The sequence below is a fragment of the Manacus candei genome, unplaced genomic scaffold (genome assembly GCF_025592945.1).
Source record: "Manacus candei isolate 608988 ecotype Guabito, Panama unplaced genomic scaffold, ASM2559294v1 h1tg000056l, whole genome shotgun sequence".
Classification (NCBI taxonomy): Eukaryota; Metazoa; Chordata; class Aves; order Passeriformes; family Pipridae; genus Manacus; species Manacus candei.
Window position 1 is genome coordinate 2,287,966 of NW_026138104.1, and position 22,300 is coordinate 2,310,265.

The window sequence follows — 22,300 nt, forward strand, 5'->3', positions numbered from 1 at the left end:
AAGCAATGCAAATGCTGCTAGCTCCACTAACTCATGCATCTTTACTTCTCTGAACTCAGAACAGTTTACGCTGCTGATCTATAGCTGAGCAGGATTTTACCTCTCATGTATTGTTTTCCTCTTTCCTTTTATGGTGGCATATGTCTCTTTGGAAAAAAAGTTATGTATTTCCACATGAAGGACTGCAAAGTGCTTCACCTGTTTGTCTCGTTTAAAGAGTATTGCTTTCTCATACACACAACCAGACACCTGGCAAACTCACTTCAACCCAGCAGTCTCACCATGGCCAAACTTTTTGTTTGTTGAATGAAAAGTGGACTGAATATATCCTGATAGTACTGTAGTGTTCACTTGTGTGTTCTGAAAGTATGGAGCATATCTTACAGCAGGATATGGAATATAGCTATCCAGTGTGTCTGTGTGAAAAATCTGTTATCCAGTTATTGAAAAAGAAATAAATTGCCCCTTAGAGTATTTTTATGAACTCACATTCAAGTTTTATCTCTCAAAGAAAATGTTTATCAGAGCACCCATGTATTAGAAAGAAACACAAGCTAAAAATTATTTTGCATAAGCACAGAAGAAAAAGCAAAATACCTTACATTGATTTTTATTGATTTTTGTGTAAAACACAGTCTGTGGAAAATAGATAAGAGCATTACTAATAATTTATAATAGCCCTGTTCAGAGAGACAGCACAAACAGTCTGACAAACACAACTACAAAGAGAATATTACACATGGGAAAGACACTGAAAGACACTGTCAGCAAGGCATGAGAAAAAATATATAATGATAGAGATCATTGTTCAAGTCAGTTCAATGTGTCACTTATTTTAAAGGCTGTAACCTAATTAATTAAAGCAGTATCATATAACGATTCAATAGCAGTACTGCAACATTACTCATTATATTGACAGAAGATACTACAGGATGAACAGCCAAGAAATCAAAACCTTGTGTATTAGGAGATGCACTGTCTGAGAGAAGTTATGCATGTGCATCCATTACCACTGCATATATGAAAATATTATACCGAAAAAAATCTATCTAATTTTTATGCACCTGATATATCTAACTTTGAGAAGAAAGCTGCTTCCTAACTATATTCATACCTGTGAAATTTATAGCCACTTGGGAACTTATTACCTTATATTAATCAATAATTTCCTTTAGTGCTAGTTGGGCAGCTAATACCATATAGACACAAACATACAGGCACGCTCTTTTATAGGCAATTAATGCCAAATAAAAATATGAATGTACTTTCTCATGTTCGCACATCATATAATTCACAATGTTGGAACAAAAAGTTAAATGTGGCACCAATTCACAGTAACCATTACCACAATTGAGAGAACTTGCAAAACAATTACCAAATAATTAATCTCTAAATAATTCAGGAACATGGGTACTTAATTAACTTGCACATAGTTGCCACAGTTAACAGAATTGTAAGATAAAATTAAGGACACATGTCTACTTTAGACAATGTTAACAAAGAATACCTTAATATCCATAGAAAACAAATAACCTGTTGCTAAATACATAGAGGTCTCCATTTTACAACATGATGTGTACAGTTTTGTACCACATATTAAGCACTATGTTTTTAAATGTATAGTAATGAATAGAAATAAAGCTATTTCATTGCTTATTTTCATTAGGCAGCTAAGCAATTTATATAAAGCTACACAAAAATATTTTTCTAGCTGGCTATTCCTCAAAATAGGTATTTATTCTCCTAAGTAACTAGGATGTCTACATTAATTTAGTTGTTTATATTTAGGCAATCAAAACTAAACTATTAGTCTCAGGTCTTTTTCCAGTGAGAAGTCCTAAGGTAAGTTCTTCTATAGAGATCAATATGTTTGGTCACATGAATAAAGATCCCTTTTGTGACTAAACATAAGCATGATACAGTGTGTGGTAAATACGTGAGCATCATTTTACCTTCAGACTTAACAGTGTCTTGTTAAAGTGAATTGGTCCTTAAAGAACACTACAAAATATTAAATCACAAGTCAACATGTTATTCCAGTTAGAAGTAAATACATGACCTAACAGGAAATCATATATAATTTTTGTAGCACAAATATTTCACAAAATGTCTTCATATATTTGATCTAAAAATATTATCTATTTATTAATACTTCAATATTTCAACCTTTCAAGTAACATATAAAATTAAAACACATTTTTAATTTTCTACACACAGTTTGAAAAAAGGAATGACACATCATTATTCTCTCCAGACACCTTTGGCAGTTTAAAATTTAACAGTTTAAACATTCTTGAAGAAATTTAATAAGGAAATAACTTTTTGCATAGGAAAGAGGGCCAATACATTTCTGTATATACTGTCAGTGGTTGTGTTACAGTACAATATATATATGGACTTTGACAGTAATTTTCAATTAGAACACTATCTTAGTTCTACAACATTATCACTATTGCACCAAAATAATTAGATAAGTGTAGGGAACATGACTACTACACATTCCACAGAAGTGTAAAATTGCTATAAAAGAAGAGCAGCATATTTAATTTTGAAATGTAGTTAGATTGTTAATGGTAACAGTTTCTTCCCTAAATCTGTTCAGAGGTACAAAATTCTGCTGTCAGTTATACCATCCCATTCTAGTGGTTTTAATCAGGTTTCATGCACAGGACTGGGGTAGAATGTAGCACGGTATTTATCCCATTAAAATTCTCCAAGACTTTGTGTACTCTAAGACTTTTTAAATAAACTTTATTTAAAGGATTGAAGCACAATGCCTCAACTTTTTGTGGTTTCACTCTGCAATAATGGAGTAGGAAACAGTCCAGGAACTTCAGTCCTGCAAGCCTTTCAAGAAAGAGACAGCTTTTGGTACTGGAATGTATTTACAGACAAAGTAAGTTAGAAATTGCAATTGTCACTTGTTCTTAATTTTTATGTGAAAATCTCATTTGTACTGGTTTAGGGTCTCTAGCAGTGACAGGTTTTTCACTTAATGTCTAGAATGTTTGATAAAATAGTATTGTACTTGTGTATCACTAAAGTATCACTGAAATAGCTGCATATTGGAGGAGAAACTATAAAATAAGTACTCTGAAACAAACTGATTTGGTTTTGGAAAAAATAAAGAATGCAAACATTCTTTATTTATTTGATAGTTTTACTGAACTTTTTTTTTTCTTTTTCTTTATTTTTCTGTGAAAAAATGGGAAACTTTAAAATTTCTTAAAAGGTTTGATAAATTTTTGGAGGACATACCTATGAAATACAGTGATCCAGAGGCAGCACCTGTCTCAAATAACTCCTAAAGAGGCTGAGAGGTTATCCCAGGAAAAAAAGTCACTGGACATATGCTTTCTTTTTGGAAACATCTGTTACTTGTCAGCTATTGGAGACAAGTCTCAAAGACCTTAGCCTGACCAATTATATCTGTTATTATCATTTACTTTCAAAAAATAGTGAAATAAAATTATTTTTTTTCCTTCCAATTGATTCCATCCTCAAAGCTTATAAAGGAGGATAAATCTGAGCTTTCCAACTATTTGAAATTGAAAATCTGTGAATTGAAAAAGGTATTAAATTTCTGTTGACACATGAAACATATAGTGGATTTTTTTTTCCCCAAAAAAATGTCTTCACAAACCTCCATTTTCAAAAAGAATTTACTGACCTCTCATTTGATACAAAACCTGTTTAAAGACATGTACAAATGCTTTAATTCTGGAAAAAAAGAATGCAAATATTTTAGTTTTCATCTCTAGATTTGAACATGCTTAAAATGAAAGAATATTCCACTGTCTCTCGATTTGCAGCAAGTATACAGAATATACACAGGCTTGATGTGCAACTTGGGGTAACTGGGACACTAGAATGAAAATACAATTGTTGCCAATATTTTGAATTTGAAATGAAATTAAGAACAACTGACATGAATTCTTTAGCTTTAGGTTGGTGTAACTGGGGGCAGAGTTTGATTCTAGAATATTCTTTTTCTGTGGAGCTGTTAGTTTCTCTACAGGCAGAGATAATGAGATTACAGGACTAGTGATGTTTAAGAATAAATTCAAGCTTAAGTACTGTATATTTCTGATGTATGATATTGATTATGACAAATTCTTCCAAAGTAATAAATAATAAATGAAGGCTCATCTAAGAAAATCAGAGATCCTAAACAGTGCAAATATAGATAAGGAAAATAGACTTTCATACAAGTAAAGAAAATTAGGACTAAATACACATTCTGATCCACTGAAATAAAAGTTTTGCCAATTAAGCAGGAGTAGCCTGAAGGTATGAGTTGAGTTTGGCTATTTTGTTAGAGAAGAGTAATTACTACTGACAGCAGTAGTAATAAATAATTGTGAATGCTATTTAGAATCCATCAGGAAATGCAAATGCCAAGTTTTAGAGATAAAATAATTTTTAAGTATAAGAATAATAATTTTGTTTCTCAAAACTTCAGGCATATTCCAGAGACACTCATTGTAAAAGTTAGACCTTTATATAAAAATAGAAGATTGGATTTGCACAAAAAGATACTAAGAATTTAAGACACACTCTGGGAAATTCATACGTAATAACAGAAACTCCAGTGTAGACACATACAGAACATGAGTATTGTGATGCTTCCAACATACTGGAAGTTTCACAGTGAAAATGGATTTTTATTGTTGCTGAATTCTCAGCTTTTCTTTTTGTTTTTAAAATATTTCCTGATATTTCAAAATCATTCAAAAACCAAAAACTAGTTACTTGCACACATATCCTTCTATAATTGTATAGCATGTTTTAAGTCTTCATTATGTAATGCATGTAAATAAAGAGATGCCAAAGGTCTAAAATCCTATGTAATACTTTGAAAAAAATTTATGCTACTAGTACAATACCATTTGCTTACAAGATGTACAATCACACCATAATTGAAACTGGGTTTGCATATTCAAATCATGGAATGGTGTAAAGCCACAAAGAAATAAATAAAACTGTACATGTGCAATACACTTGACCAAGTGCAAGGTGCTGCACCTGGCTTGGGACAACCACTGGTATCCACACAGGCTGGGGGATGGAGGGATCCAGAGCTGCCCTGCTGAGGACTTAAGGGTGTTGGTGGATGAGAAGCTGGACGTGAGCTGGCAAGGTGGGCTGACAGCCCAGAAAGCCAATTGTATCCTGGGCTGCACCAAAAGCAGTGCAGCCAGCAGGGCAAGGGAGGTGATTTCTGTCCCTCTACAGACACCACCTGCAAAGCTGCATCCAGCTCTGCGGTCCCTGGCATGGGAAGGACAAGGAGCTGTTGGAGCGAGTCCAAAGGAGGGCCACCAAGTTGCTTAGAGCAATGGAGCACCTCTCCTATGAGGAAATTGGGATTGTTCAGCCTGGAAAAGAAAGGGCTTGGGGGTGACCTTATAGCAGCCTTCCAGTACCTGAAGGGAGCCTACAAGAAAGCTGGAGAGGGCAGTGGCATGTAGTGACAGAACAAGAGGGAATGGATTCAAACTGAATGAGAGTAGGTTTAGATTGGTTATCAGGAGGAAATGCCTCACTGTGAGGATAGTGAGACACTGGAACAGGTTGCCCAGGAAGGCTGTGGATACCCCATCCCTGGTCAGTGTTCAAGGCCAAGTTGGAAGGGGTTTTGAGCAACCTGGTCTATTGGAAGGTGTCCCTGCCCATGGCAGGGAGGTTGGAACCAGATGATCTTTAAGGTCCCTTCCAACTCAAACTGTTCTGTGATTATATGATTCTGCGATCATTACAAATTAATTTGTTTCAAAACATGATTATGTCCTAAATTATTTATCTATATTCTGAACTCAGTAACAGAAGTCTGGTTTTACTAGAAGAAATACTGCCCAGAAAATGTGGTATTAATAAACAGCACTCTGACGCATATGCTCTAAGTCAAAGAAGTATCTGAAAAGCATAGTTATAATAAAATACTGTTGTGATGTAACTGTGGAAAGGAACATTAAAAAATTTTTGATTTCATAATAATCTGCTCTCTGTAATTCAAAACAAAAATATTTTTGTAGTTATCAGAAGTAATAGTCATCCAGTTTCAAACTTCTCATGGTTTGGTAGTATCATAGCTTGTACCATATGCCAAGCAAGTGACTTTACTCCTACTTAACTTCTAAAAATACAAGTTTATGACAAAAAAACCCAAACGTGTACAACAGTGATAACAAATATCATCACATTACAGTTATCCTTTCTGGGGAGAGATGTGGAACAGACCCACTTACTTCTTCTATAACATGGCTTTTCTCCCATCCTCTTCGAATTCTCCTCAGTTTCCTACTTACACATGGCAAAAGTAAAATGATCTTACCCAGAATTACAATGGAAGGCAGAACAAGGGCAAGAACAAAATTTGGTGGTGTATAAAATCTGTAATACTCTTCTTCAAAAGCTCTTTTCCATCCGTAAATCAGTACATGGAAAGTACTTATAACCAGAGCAACGTATCCAAGTGTTGACTTTGAAAAAAAGAGAAAACAGGGGAAAAAAAGAGATATAATAGTACTCAGTCCTTCATCTGACAGCTCTAACCCATTATTTTAACATTTATTAGACATCATGTTAAAATCTCTTACCTATTCACTATATTAAATTAGCAATATGTGGTTGTAAGTTCACATGTTCTGAAAATCACAGACTGAACTGAGCACTGATTTACAATGTATCTCTGCTAACATCTATAGGCCTTTCAGTCAAAACTGAAATGATGTCTGCCCAAATCCTAAGTAATGGAAGTCAACTTCAGGATAAGTTTCCCGTTTCTTAACTATGAGAATAGATCACTTCCAAGATGCCTTATTATGGAACAATGCAATTCTGGAAGGGATATGGGCCTAACACTGCAGATTTTTATCACTCTGAGATGTGCAGCTTACTTCTTCCTTACAAAGGCTTGCATCCACTTGTCTGACATTAGCATAAACCATGCCTTACTTTTCTCCATCAGCTGTTCCCAACTGGTTAATGGGAATATCTGAACTGCAGGGCTTGGGCATAACAGCACAAAACAATGATGCAGTTTATCATAAACAGGGAGTGCTAGATGAAAGGTGAAGTAGAAGGTTCCCACAGCACCCTACAGAGGACCTCTTACCATGGAATCCAGAGCATGCCACAGAAGGTGGTGATAATAGGGGTCACTATTTCTGTGAATCTGCCTTTTTAAGGACCCTGTAGTTGTAATGCTCTGAAGACTTGATAATTATTAAATTGTCAAATTTCAATTAAATACTTAATAAAGTATTAACCTTAACTTTCCCAAATCATGATAAAAAAAGACTACTATGCTTTGACTTTTGGTGGTGATCAAATGAAGGAAAATTCTTTTTGGCCCAAACTGATGTAATGACTAACTTGGTTGGGAAACATTTATAGAATATTATTGAAACAGAGAAAGAATATTAAGAAAGGTAAGCAGCTACCAAGGTATTGTTTAATTCCAGTACATGGAGACACAAAGAAAAATGCAGTCTATGGGTCTATAATAGGTAGTGAAAGAAATAATTGCATCTACTTCAAGATTAAGCGATTTCTAGGGAAAGGAGAATGTCTGAGCTAATACTATTTGCAAGGATTCACAGATATAATGGTATAAAAGGAAAATACTTTTGTTAATTTCTTGGGATTGGCACCCTGTTGACTTGGCAATATTTATGCACCTTTTTTGCCAATGGTTTCAGGGCCTGGTTGTTAAACTTTAGATATGCTGCACACTTCTTTTTTAAAAAGAATGATTTGCTGCCAAAATATTCCATAGGAAACACTGAGAGAAATACTTGTAGATATGAAAATGGCATAGGCGGTATCTGAACGGAAGCTCTGGTAAGAAGTTTGGACAGCAAACAATACTATCAAACCTGATGCTTTAATATGTTATTGCAGATTTTTGCTGGTATGACTGTCCTGAATTCATAGTTGTTATATCACTGCCAACAGGGAGAAGGGCACAAGTGAATCATATCCCTCACTTCTTCATCAGGATTAATGATGAGAACTATAACAATTCTTGAAAAAGAAACAAAAGGGAAATCTTACAGAGTCATTTCCCTTTATTTTTTTAATTTTAGTGCTTATTTAAACTCAATTTGCAAGCTCTAGTTTTGAGATATCTATACAAGTCTTTCTATCTAATGGCAGAATAGAAGCTAAGAAGTACATTAGTATATTTTGAACTAACAACACAAGGACAAGAAAAACATACGATGCACCTTTATTAAGTTCTTTTTTTTTGCCCTGTGGCATGCTTCTTTGAAGTGGTGATAGGGCATGTGTTACTGTGCACTGGACAATTTCAACCACACATCTAATAATCTAACAAAGAGTCCTATAGGAGCTTCTGTCAGCTACTAATGCTATCTTCTTCTACCAGTCCCTTAATTACTGCCACCAGGCACTGGATGGTAACTTCTTTAAGAGTAGAGGACTTCTGAAAGCAGCAAGAAGCAATACTTTTTCTTCACTGGCAAATTCACATGGGACAGAGAGCAGCAACATCAGTTGTAAATCTTGGGAACCCTCTGCCTAGGCTCTAGGATGGCTGCTGGGAAAAGGGGGAGAATATCTTTGGTTGTTTTGCTTGCTTATCTTCCATAATACTGTGTTTCCTGAAAGCTGAGCAAGAGATTAGCACATTTCCTATGGACTCCCCAATCTTTTAGCTTTTCTCTAGGTCTTCCCTGGTTTGTTTCTTTTCCTTCCTGATCAATCTTTTAGCTAATACGGGGGATTCCCAGCCAGGACTACTGATAAACTAGACAAACTGGCATTGTTTGGGAAAAGAACCAACAAAAGTTAGAGGAGTGGAAAAGATGAAAGAGAAAAATCCCTAAAATGTTACCAGAAAAATGTACATATATAGAGACAATAATCTGCTGTGGGGCAAATCTGTTTCAGGAATTTCTACCTTCACAACAGTTGAATAATTCCAAGCAATTTATATTTACGAAAGGTATTTTCTAAAGTCTACATTTATGCAAGATATACATTGGATTCCCCTAGTAACAGGATATTGCTAAACTTATAAACCACCTGTAGCAACTCTGATTGGAATCTTACCCATAAACTTGCTAAATACTCAGGCCTCAATCTTCTTTACTCTGAGGAAGAAGTATCCTATTCTCGTGGGAGAACCAAGGCAGGGCAGCCCTTCCTCAAAGCATATGCAGAGGAAAAGTTTTAGTAATACTGTCTCCAAAAAGCTTTAGGATTGTGCTAGCAGAGAAAAGGAATGTCTACAAAAAGGTCAGCTTCCTATTACACAAATGGTTGAGTTGTGCTGATTTTTGCTAAAAAACATAAAGCTCAGCTTTCAAAGCCAGTCTGCTCTGTCCACTGCCACTTTGAGTGATGGGTTTTGGACTTCAACTTTTAGACTGGAAAACAAAAGCAGCAGTCACTAATGCTTACATTATATATTTACAGTTTAACTTCCCTCAGAAGATTGAAGGTCCAGTGCAGCACTGCTTGCAGACCACATTCTCCATTTCCTTGTATTTTATGTGACTGCTCAAGGACTGGTTTCAATAAATTCCTTTTTCTGTTTGCAGTGTGTTGGTTTAGGCTGTTTATTCTGCCTGCTATGGCAAGATATGAATTCTTTTGTATTTCTCATCCATGTCTATCTTTGTTCCTTATCCAAATATGTTTAGAAGAAAAAAGAAGAGTACTGAAGTGGCATTTAAGCAAACCAATGCATTAGTTTATCAGCCCCAGCTTTCTTCCCTGCTGCTTTCCTCAGTAAGCTTCAATGCCTGCTAAGTTTCATGCTAAGTTTCCATCATCTAGGATCTCCTACTGAGCAAACTCTTCATCACTGCCTCGTTTTGTGGCTCCTCTATCCAGATGTTATGAGTGTTTCTCTCTGAATCAAGATGAAGTGATTGGATCTTTGTTTTGTACAGTAGTCAGCTCCGTACTGCAGCAATTCCAAGTTTTCTGCTGGTCTCCTAGCTTCCTATAGGACTGACACAGTAACTTCCTTTTACACTATTAAACCTTCTCATATCTTACTTTGTTCATATTTATACTCTGAGGGAATGAGTGGAACCTGCACTGCTTGTCCTCTCAAAGTCCTTTTTCCCCAATGACGCAGGCTGGAATTTTTGGGGCTCCTGACACCTGAGCTGTGAAGCCAGGTTAGGCAAGAGAGAGGCATCTCCAAAATATAATTTGGGATATCAAAGACAACAATGATTTCTGGGCAGAAACATTCACAACTGGGGTTTCTTTACAGTATTATGAAGACTGTGGTAGAGTTGATTTGAACCACTGTGGGTAGGGGAGATGCTACTTAGGGCTTGTACTACTGGAACGGGGCTAGAAAATCGTCTATACTGTGTATGTTAATAAATTCAGATTTTCCTAGTAGGACTCAAGACTGAATATGTCCTAGTGGTAAAACTCTTCAGAAGAGGCCAGACCCTCATTTTGATGAAACTGCATTTACTAAGATGAACAAGCAATAGTATGTTATTCTCAGTGGGAAGTGCTGAGCTGAGAAACTGTCTGAGTGTGCTGACTGACTGATTCTTCATCCATCAGAAGCAAAAGAAGTTCAGCAACTGTTGTGGCAAATCATCTGAGACTCAGGACTAAAGCTAGAAACATACTGCTTTTCCCAGCTAAAAGAAAAGCAGCATTGAGATGGTGGGCTAGTAGTTCTATTGTTTGTCCTTCTGACTTAAGCGAAGATTAAGAAAATGAAGTTCAAATTTGCTTCATCTTACTGCACATCAGTAGAAGAAAAATATAAAAGACAGTAACTACTATGATGTTCTATCTGTTCTACTTGCATACTGGGTACAATGAAGCTTGTGCAGAAATACAGACTCCTTTTACTTTAGTAAGGAATCAGTGAAAGTCTGTTTTCTGATTAAAAAAAAAAGACGACTTTTTTGGACAAGTAATGAAGAACAACTTACACCCTGAGAAGTAATTAATGACAAAGTTAACTATCTTTAATATTCATTAACTTTAAGGAAATTTTTAGTAGTTCAGTGTTTTTTTGTGATTAAAAATTGCAAATGATAATAATTAATTACTAATATCAGTTTCAACTGTGACATACCTCCAGAGCAAAATACTCCTAGATGATTCATTAGAGTTCATATTTGTTCAAATTTGGAACTATTTTGACTTGTTTACAGTGGAAATAACTGCAGTAAATATGATACAATAAAAAATGCCCACGCAGATATACATCATTGTGGTTGTTGTGTGGGTTGATTCAGTCACACAAGCCCGAAATTTGAGAAAGGAAAAATAAGACACAAATGCTGTGTTTGTGTCTGGAAGTCATTACTGGATAAAGACATCATGTCACTCAAGAGTGAAAACATGTTTTTCCCTTTTACACTAATGTTTTAAATCACCCAATAGCAGTACCATTGTCCACACACAGAGAACTCCAGATGGCAGGGATGTTGTAACAATACAGTTGGTATTTACTTGCTCTGAAGGTTCAAAGCCAAGAGTATGGATAGACAGTTCTGTCAGGATAACTCTACTTTGGAAAACTTTTCAGCAAACTTTTTGTAGGTCTACCTGCAGTGTTCCAGCAACGGAAACCCAAGGGGAAGGGAAGACATTACCTTACAGACAGAAGACCTCAGACACCTATAGCCATTGAAAATGTCAATTTTCATTGACATTTAAAATGTCTGTAAAGTTAAACCCAAGCCCTGAACAGTAAAGTCAGTGCCTGTGTTCTGAAGTGAACAGGACTAAGAATTAGGCAATATTATTACAATGGCTATGCTGAAAAAACTGTTAATCAGAGAAGACTGAGTTAAGACTACATTACTGAAGTCAAAGTCAGAAAACAAAACACAACATAACAAAAGCCCAAACTGTACACACTTAGGAAATTTTCATCAGACCAAATCCTAATAAAATTTCCTATACCTGACTGCTACCTAAAACCAATGGCAACTTTGTGTAGAAGCAAATAGTAAGCTGTTTATTAAAGCTGATATTTCTCAGTATTTTATGTTGGTTAGGCCTGCCTGTTGTAGATATTTATCTGAGGAGGGAAGGCAGCAGAAGGTGTGCCAGGGCCTGGAAAAGCCACTGATTTTAATAAGCAAAACTTCATGTTTTACTAATGGGTATTTTCAGCTAATGGAAATAATGCAGTTGAGAGCTGTGTCAAGTCCCACACAGTGGAAGGGAAGCAAAACTAAATCAAGGACACCATGGCTGTCAGAGAGCTGTGCAATAAAAATCCTGTAGGACAAATTAAGTCTTCAATTTTAACAGTTGTGTGCATCTACATATAGTAGTATCTCATCAGTATCACTGCCTTTAGCAAGTTTGTCCAAATTTATCTAATTTGAATTTAGAAAGAAATTTTAACACTGGAAAAGGAATAGATTAGTGATCATTTGGTCTTAGCTATGTTGATTATTTAAGACTAAGAAGCATAAAATGTAAAGTCCTATTCTAACATTTATGAAATGCTTTATGTGCCTTCATGGTAATATATTCGCTAAGTAAGGATATGTTGTTTTAATTAAATTACCAGAGAGGAAAAAAAAGCTCTTGTCATGTAGCAATTTGCTGTTGTTTATGATCGTGATCATGATGGAGGAATTCTTGTTAACAACAAACCCCCATTATTCAAAAAGTAACACACCTGAATAAAACTGAACTCCCTCCAGTTTAAGGCACTGTTTACTGAAGGGATGGAAGTTACTGCCAGCAAAGAAAGCAATCCGAGACTCATTATTCCAAAGGAAATATACATTTCAATTCGCCACACTTCTTCCTCATTCCAAGAATTTTCAACATTTGCATGAACCTGATGAAAAAGAAAAAAGGAAGAACTTTATTCTACAGAATATTAAAAATACCGACAGAAGTTATTTTGCAGACTTAAAAGTCCACAGTCACAGGACAACTATAAAATGGGGTCAAATACTTCAGAGGTTTCCTCATGTCTCAGAGAAAAACAACTATTTCCTTACTGCTGGGACTGGCTCTTGCTAGATTAAAAATATATTAAACAAGGAAATTTAGATGTTAAACAAAACTGTAACATTATAAGCCATTTACAACAATTCTGTTATAAAATCAGGTAATTCTGCACATTCCTATGCACAGTAGAAAAGCAGATGTATTCTTCAGACCCTGCAAATTTGAATTCTGTACACAAATTGAATAAACCTGCAATTTGTTTTTAGTTTTACATTTGGAAATAGTTTAGCATAATTTCCCAATTTTGCTTTATCTCCCTAGTCCAAGCTAGTTTGTCTCTTTCACTACTGACATCAGATACACAGAATATTTTGAGTTGAAAGGGACCCAAAAGGTCCAACTCTTAAGTGAATGGCTCACAGAGGGATTGAGCCCACAACCTTGGTGTTACTAGCACCAGGCTCTAACCAGCTGAGCTAGTCTCAGGGTTCTCATTAGAGAGCTTTACCAGAAAAAAGAAACAACTCAGGACCTTAACAATTAAGAAGCTTGGATATTAAACTATTTTCCACTTTCAGGTAGGCTATTGCAATATGACATGCCTTGAAAGAGGTTCACTAGCATTATTAGCAAGTGAGAGTTTTACAATATCATTAAAAGCAATTTCTTAGTAAAAGCATCAGTGGATCCTTTAGTACTACTAATTCTAAGTGTGAACAATTATAGTTTCTTGCTGTCTTCCATAGTTTTGCCCCTCCTGTCTTTCCCTTAAGCTCATTTTTTCGTGCTAGCCCTTTCAGAGTTTGTGGACCTAATCTCTGTTAATTTGTTCCATTTGATTTTATTTCCTTAGTGCGCTTTCCTTTCTGTTCTATCACACCCCTCTTTCCCACAGATTTTATGGGCAGAATGGCAGTGCTGTTTTTCTGGCAGTGCTGCTTCTCTGCTACTTTAAAGGAGACAGTAAGCTGCCTCAATGGCAGACAGGAGAATCAGACCCCCTTCTAAAGGATGACAGATTTGTCGGAGATTGTTTCAGGGTTATGCAAGACCAATTGTTGCTGGGAACCGTGAGTCAATCTCTATTGCCTGCAAGAGATTATGTTCACAGAATTTTAAATGAATAAAGTCATTTTACCACTGGTCCAAGATGTTAAAAAGTATCAGCATTTTCTTTTCCTTTTTTTTAAACATAGATGTATCTGTAATAATGATAACAGTATCTACCCTTATACTTTTCATACTTGTAAATGCACTTATGATATACATACTTCTCCCATATGTTAAGTATACATAGAGAGGAACATACCTCAGAATTTTCCTGCTGTGGCTCTTATCCTGTCTATCCTACATTCTCCTTGTGTATATTACTATCAGGACTTCCAGTAGGACACGTCTTTGACTCCCCCTACCACACAAATGTGACTGCAGTTTGACCCACAAGATGAGCAAAATGCACGGAAGTTTCTTTTAGTCTCCTTATTTGGCACCAGCTGTGCATAAGATAACACATTACATTCTGTGCTGAAACCACTAGAACAAACTAAGAAAACATATATATTGTATTCAGGAGCCACATGCACACAGCAAAGGCCTTTTTGGCTCACTGACCTAAAGACTGTCTCACCTGTTGATAGGCCATGTTGAGGAACAAGTACCGCTCCGATCTCCTCATGGGTAAGCACAGGCTGTACACCACGTGCACTGTTGCAAAGAAGAAACTGAGCAGTCCAAGCTGCTTTCGACACTGGAGCCAGCTGTCCAGCCAAGGTGGAAACCGCCGATACTTAGTGCCATAGTAAAGCTGGTAAGCAGCTGCAATAAGCCCTGATAAATACACCAGAGAAAGTAAAGTGATTGCAACAATCGGCAGAGTCTTGTTCACGATCTCAATGGGAATCTTGTAGAAGTCGCTCTGCTGGTTTCTCATGTATGGATGGATTACATCTCTGATGAACGAATAGATGAAGAAAAATGTTGCCAGGCTAATAGCAATCAGTACAGGCCCCTTCCACAGGGTGAACAGTCGCAGAGGCAGGTTTTCAATTTCCCTTGAAGATGTCAATGCCCCCACATCAATAGGAATAAAACTGAGCTTACGGGCAAGTTCAATAACTTGATGGCGAGCCTGAACGTTGTTACTGCATATATAGACCTGTTGGGAGAGTCAAGGCAATTGTCTGTAGTCACAGAAAGAGACTCAAAGGTAAAAAATCCCCAACAAAACCCAACAAAAACCTTAAGGTCCTTCAGATCAAAACTATGACGCTACTGCTAAAACTGTACACTGTTATCCCACCTCATATCACCAAGATGAGAATGAAATCACATAAAAATCCAGCCAAAGTGCAAATATGCCCATTGATTTAGCAAAACAGTAAGCAAAACAAATTGGCTTTATCTTGGTGTTACTGATGAGCTGACCATGGGATGTCCTGCAATCTGCACACTGAAACCCCCCATACTTAAATGTCTACAGGACTGGATTGAACTTGAAACAATGGCTAAAAGCATTTCAGAAAATCACAAGTTCTCTCAAAAATACAGGAATCTTGAATGATGACCCTAAAACAGCTGTAGCATAAACAGAATGCAAAGCAGAGAACTATGCAATCTCTCGATATGTAATAATTTTAACTTCATTTCACAATCCAGACTTCCACGGATTCCAGATTTGAATGTTTATCAGCAAAGACAAAAACTAGAAGCCAGATAATAACTAGTTCTAGAGACCAGTTTATTACACAGTGAAAAAAACGCACTGCTACAAAGTACTTTAAGGTTCTTTTAAAATTTACAATGGGCTATAGTTTACCCAACACTGTGTGCTGATCATCTGCATTAGAGCAAACATGATCTGTTTTGACAGAAGTGAATTACTAACAGTGCAGTGCTATTCTGAAAGGGGATAAAAGGAGTCTGGCGAGGTTATTTTTAAAATTATGCTAATTCTGTATTAATTGCATTCCATTTAAATCTACCTGAAGAGTCAGAAAACTCAATTTAATCTCTCAAAGTAGTCACATTGCACCATGTATTTCTCAGAGCCCATAAAGCTGTGAAGGACTGGATTCCTGCATAGGCTTAAATTCTTTGTATCACTTCAGCAAAGTATGAAAAACATAAAGATGCCTTTTCTATATGCAGGATGGATTTAGGGAACATACTGGGAAGGAATTTGAACATGATGTTCTCAAGTAGTCTTGGATCTAACGAATGTGTGCCTCCTTCTGTTTCCTCATATTTATGATTTTGGGGCAACTAAAAGCTACAAAATTTCTTTCAATCCCTTTGCTGCTATGTGAAGCAAGTATTTTTAGAAAAGCTGACTCCTAAGCCCTGGGATCAGGAGCTCAGATTTCTATGCATCTTTTTCAATAGTTTATCCCAATACCAAAACTCAAATATACTGGGAAAGACTGTCTCTATCCTAGTATAAAGCATAAGGATAGACATGAATGTATTTCCTATGGAAAACATTAAGACCCAACTCCTCTGATCTGTATGTAGTCATCTAAAGGTCATCTGTCTACTCTAAGATCGTATCCATGTTTCCTCTACAATCTTTAAAGATAAACAGGTAACTCACGGAAAAATTCGGACCACTTAGTCTAAGTCTTACAATGGGATGAACTCAACTCTGAAAATTTTATTGACTACTAAAACATAGGCTAAATGCCCACCCAGTATATTAGGTAAGTCAAGCAGAATGAATCCCATGAGTTCTGGCTGCTTACATTCAGTTCCTGTCATTTGCATCTTACAAGAAAGTTAAATTTATACAAATAATAGCACTTACCTGTCTGCTGGCATCCTTTGGTCCTAACTGCAGTGACCAAGCTGAAATGACATTGAATCCTTTGACAATCAGGGAATCAGGAAAAAGTGATGCCAAATACTCTGCATTGGAGTCCGGATATTGGTCTACTCTTGTATTATTGCTGACATCAATCAGAATTTTACCAGCAAGTAAATGTTTGAGGTCCCACAAAGAGATGTAATGTTCTCTGTGTATGGCTACAAAAATGATGTTTGTTTTTGCTACTGCATCTTCATGATGAGTGACATCAACCACATGGGGAAAGAACTCAGCAGCATGTTTAGGGTTTCTGCTTCCTACAACCACATGGTACCCACATCTGATGAGTCTAATTGTCAATGACTTAGCGAAGTCTCCACTTCCAATGATGCCTATTGTGACCTTACTGGCATCCTTGATACCATTAGCAACATTTGGTAGAAAAGTTTCATTGAGGTTCTTGGGACTCCCCATCATAGAGATTGATTCCATATTTCCAAGACACGAAACCTACAATGATTTCTTCAGGGGGCGGGGGGGGAAGAGAAAAGGAAAAAGAGAAAACAACAGAAGAAAAATGCAACATCATACAATTATGAGGCATCATAATCCATAAACACCTTTGGAAACAAAATCTTTGGTTCTAAGTTCCATATTATATTTTCTTCTTAATAAAGTATGTGCTCTTCAATTTTGTCTTGCAATGTGTCACTAATAGAAGGAGTAATAAGAAATATAAAACACTTCAAGCACTTCAATAATACAGTTCCATTAGTAAATAATATTTCTTTCATCTTCTCCTATTCCCTCTTCCACTGCCCTGGAATGCTAGACCACAAGATAACTTTGGGCTCGTGAAACTAACAGTCAACAGAAAAATGAGAAGAAATATGTTAGAAAAACTGGATAACTATGGAAAATGTTAGAAAGTAGAGAGCACTGGCCTGGGATTGGTGTGAGGACAGTGAGTTCATGGAAGTTGAACTCCATTAAAAGCTTATCAGGTTATTACTGTGATATCCTCTATTGGTCATGAAGGAAGGGATGCAAAAGTCTCAAAGCTGCAAATGTCATGGCTACTACCATGACAGACATCCAGCTGTCAGCCTAGAAAATGGGCTGCCCACATGGATCCAACGGCAAAGACAACAAGGGAAATTTATCAAGGTCTAGTTGTGAGATCACTAATGACATTTCTAGGTCAGACTGCTAGGTCTGGCCAAGGATGTATAAGGATTAACTGTGGATGCAAGGGCAAAGGATTCAAGGCCATGGGTCACAAATATGCTTAACAGAAATTTCTGACCAGGTCAGATAAGTCCTGGACACAAACACATGGGAGAGCGTTCCACAAAAAACTAATGGCAGGAAAAGACAGATTTCATGCAATAATAAAAGGGAAGATAGTTTTAAGACTCAAATTCAGTGCAGTAAGGAATGCTTTGAAGGACAAAGGCTGAGGCTCACTGGAAAATAAAAGAAATACTACTGTATGTTTGGAGAGAAGTGGTCACAGAACTGCAATAAAGCTGAACAAAGACATTAAAAAACAACGCCCAGTAGGGAAGTCTTCACATGAAACCACAGTTATGACGTAAGTGGTTATACACTGTTGTGGTGGGTTGATCCTGGCTGAAAGTCAGGTGCCCAAAAAGCTGGTCTATCACTCCCCTTCTCAGCTGGGCAAGGGAGAGAAAATGTAACAAAAATGAGTTGAGATAAGGGCAGGAAGAGATCACTCACTAGTTACTGTCATAGGCAAAACAGACTTGGCTTGGGGAAATTAACTGAATTTATTACCAATCAAAATTGGAGCAGGATAATGAGAAGCAAAACAAATCCCCCAAAAAGCACCTTCCTCCCACCACTTCCTCCTTCCTGGGTTTAACTTTTATTCCCAATTCTCCACCTCCTCCCCCAAACCAGTGCAGGGAGATGGGGAATGGAGGTTCTGGTCAGTTCACCACATGTTGTTTCTGCTGCTACTTCCTCCTCAAGGAGAGGAGTCCTTCCCCTACCCAGCATGGAGAGTCCTCCATGCACTTCTCCAACTTGAGTCCTTCCCACAGGCTACAGTTCTTCACAAACTGTTCCAGTGTGGGCCCCTTCCACGGACTGCAGTCCTTCAGGAAAAAGCTGCTCCAGCAGAGGTTCCCCACGGGGTCACAAGTCCTACCAGGAAACCTCTCCACAGGTCCTGCCAGAAGCCTGCTCCAGAGCGGGCTTCCCACAGGGTCACAGCCTTCCTTCAGGCATCCACTTGCACTGGTGTGGGGCTCCTTCCTTCTATGCTCTACCAGGAACCTCCATGGGCTGCAGGGGACAGGCTGCTCCACCATGGCTGCACCATGGGCTGCAGGGGAATGTCTGCTCCAGCGTTTAGAGCACCTCCTCCTCCTCCTCCACTGGCCCTGGTCTCTACATTGTTGTTCCTCTCACATATTCTCACTCCTCTCTTCTGTGGCCACAATTACTTTTTTCTTTCTTTCTCCTACCTATATTATCCCAGAGGTGCTACCACCATCGCTGGTGGGCTCAGCCCTGGCCAGCTGTGGTCCCTCCCAGACCCAGCTGGCATTGCCCTTTCAGACACAGGGTAAGATTCCAGCAGCTGCTCACAGAAGCCACTCCTATAGCACTCCACCCCCCTCCCGCTACCAAAGCCTTGCCAGGCAAACCCCATACAATATTAGAACAGGAATGAATTCTGAAAATGAAGGAGGCAATGAGAGAAGGCAGGTTAACAAGCAGCAAAGAGATCCACAAGGTTGCTGTTTTGAGAGCAATCAAAAGCAGAACACACAGAAAGGAGGAACCAAATGAACCTCTTCCTGAGCCACCATGCAAGAGGTGATATGATGGTACCTAATCATCAGTGGGGTACTTTACCCAGCCATTGGCTAGGAATACAGCATGTGTGGTGAACAACCTCCCACAATTAAAAGTAGCTGTGTTTCGGAAATTGGAGGAAGCTACTAAAAGAGTGGGTACTTTTCATTTCAGCTTTGACTAGAAGGGAAGAACTCACTGAAACTGAACTCAGGTGCTAAAGATGGAAAGCGATATGTGAAACTGAGCACAAAGTCAGTATTCCAAGAAAAGATTCTAACAGGGAATCTTTCTGGCAGAGCCAGACCACAGAGATTTTTATGTACGGGCTGAAAAAAGCCTTGACTTCTTTCTTACCGTGTGACCTGGAATGTATCTAACACATGACCAAACTATTTCCTGCACCATGATGGATTAACAGCTAGGAACACAATGAGAATGGCTGTATTTTGATCAGATAAGAGATATAACTGGATATGACAGAACATGCATGAGTTTACCATGTGATTACAGAGGCACACTTCAGTTCATTCCATGTGACATGAAGGTGCTGCAAAACTTTGGAATTGAAAGGAAACAGCCATGAGGAAATGGGCTACCAGTACCATTTAACCTGCTGCAGCCCACTTTCAGTTTTAGTCCAAAGGATCCTTAGGAGAGTGCACATATAGGAATTGGACATGATGAATTACTCTGGTGAGCTGAATTTGGCCCACTGGCCGAAGTTTCTCACTCCCTTTCTAAGGAAAATACAATGTGAGTAACAGAATAAAACTAACAGACTTCATACAAAAACCTCAGAGAGCAGGCTGACATGACTCTAAGGCACATAATCCAAGAGATGAAAGAGAGCAGAGAGCTAGCAGTAACTGAATAGTAACATTAAATGCACAATGGTAATTCAGAGGAAAGAGTGTGTAAGACTGTTTTAACTAAAACAGGGGAGCCTTAATGATCTGAAAAATCGCACAATAAATAAATAAATAAATAAATAAAGGTTTGTGTGCATGGCTAAGGAACAGTAAAAAATGTTAAAAAGACAGTGCTATCGTGTAGGGATAAAATCAGAACAATGGCACAGAAGTGAGTTGTAACTAGTGAAGAACATAAATGGTAACAAGCAAAGGTTCCATAAATACAATAAAAAACAGAAGACAGAAGGCAAAATTTATAACTTCAGAGGAAAAGGAACAAATGATAAGTGATATAAAGTAGGACAAAGTGTTAAACATCGTCTTTATTTCAGCCCTCAGCAGAAAAGTAAACTGTGAATGGCAATGTAACGAAATTCTTTTTACAGGGAGACAGAAGGTGAGGTTAAAGTCAAAAAAGGTAAATTAAGAGCGAAGGATAAAGTTAAAGATTTTAAAGTCAGCAGACACATATGAAACCAACTCTTGGTGCTTAAAATGCCAATTAAAGTGACATCTTGAGAAGTCAAGAGAGGACAAGACAGGCAGACTAGCACATTCCATTAAAAGAATGGAGGAGGAGGAGGACTGAGGAAAGCAAAGACTTGTTAGCCTAACTTCAGCCTTTGGACAGATTTTACATCAAGTTATTGAGCAATCCATTTGTAAATAGATGGGAAGCAGATGACAAGAAGTAGCTGAGGTGGGTTGTTCAGGAACAGACTACAACAAAAAACAACCTTCTTTTACAAAATATATGCCTTGAGAGTTCTAAAAAGTAAAAGAAATTACATAAATATGACATTTGCTCTTAGATAAGCTAAGAGACCACCACAGCGCTGTGTAAGCCAGACGGTGACACTCGTGAAAGATTACTCTTGGAAAAACAACTGCTGGAGGAAAAAACCGAACAAGCGCAAGCCGGGCGGGCACTGGGTGTGTGACCCCCGCCCGGGCGGGCACTTACGGGGCGCGGGGATGGCGGGAGGCCAGGGGCGGGCCGGCGCCCCCTCGGCGGGCTGGCGGGCGGCAGCGCGGAGCGGGGATCCAGCGCAGGGCAGCTCGGCGGGGCCCTGCTCCGGGCCGGCATCTCCAGCTGCAACGACAACACGCCGTGACATCTCCCGCCCGGCCCCTCCGCCCCACGGGCACAGCCGGGGCAGCGCTGCCAGGCCCGCCCGCCGCGGGGCGGGGGCTGCCCGGCACCCTCGCGGCTGTGGGAGGCCGGGCCGCTCCGCTCCGCTCCGCGGGGCCCCGGCACCGCCAGAGCCTGCCCGGAGCCGGGGGCAGCCGTGGCGCAGCCGCCGCCACCACGATGGGCAGCGGGGAAAGCCCCGCGCGGCTGGGCCGGGGAGCGCCCGGCGGGGATGGGGCCCGTCCCGCCCCGGCGCCTCTCACCTCCGCCCGCCCGCCAGGAGCTCCGCGCCGCCGCTCCTCCTCACTGTCCGGCCCCGCAGTGCCGGGCGGGCGGGGAGGCGGTGCCTCTCCTGCCGCCGCGACCCGCCCCCTGCGGCCCTTCCGCCACGGCCGGGGGAGGCTGGGATGGATCTGGGGGTCTCAGTGGGGGTGACGGGTTGACCCTGAGTCGGCAGTGTGCCCTTGCTGCCAGGAGCGCCATCGGTATCCTGGGGTGCATCGGGAGGAGTGTGGCCAGCAGGTTGAGGAAGATGATCCTCCCCCTCTACCTGGCTTTCATAGGGCCACATCTGGAGTGCTCTGTCCAGTTCTGGGCGCCTCAAAACAAGAAAGACAAGGAGCTACTGGAGAGGATCCAGCGGCTAGGCACAAAGAAGATTAGGGGTCTGGAACGTCTCTCTTATGAGGA

General features: G+C 39.0%; 1 protein-coding gene across 1 annotated transcript; it reads right to left on the reverse strand.

The window, feature by feature from the left end:
* Positions 1-607: 607 nt before the first annotated feature.
* Positions 608-21,570, reverse strand: STEAP2 (STEAP2 metalloreductase). The gene is made up of 5 exons (XM_051802570.1): positions 21,443-21,570; positions 16,736-17,257; positions 14,564-15,091; positions 12,656-12,820; positions 608-6,482 (listed from the first exon to the last, which is right to left on the reverse strand). Exons 2-5 carry the CDS (start codon positions 17,225-17,227, stop codon positions 6,198-6,200), a joined length of 1,470 nt encoding a protein of 489 aa, XP_051658530.1. The 5' UTR covers positions 17,228-17,257; positions 21,443-21,570; the 3' UTR covers positions 608-6,197.
* Positions 21,571-22,300: the final 730 nt, after the last annotated feature.

Excerpts from the sequence above, each read along its gene's own strand:
- STEAP2 (XM_051802570.1), bottom strand. The coding sequence starts at position 17,227 with ATGGAATCAATCTCTATGATGGGGAGTCCCAAGAACCTCAATGAAACT. Across the intron at positions 15,092-16,735 it reads CAAAGGATGCCAGCAGACAG|GTCTATATATGCAGTAACAA; the intron begins GTAAGTGCTATT and ends CTCTCCCAACAG. Across the intron at positions 6,483-12,655 it reads GGGAGTTCAGTTTTATTCAG|TCAACACTTGGATACGTTGC; the intron begins GTGTGTTACTTT and ends TTTTTTTCAAAG.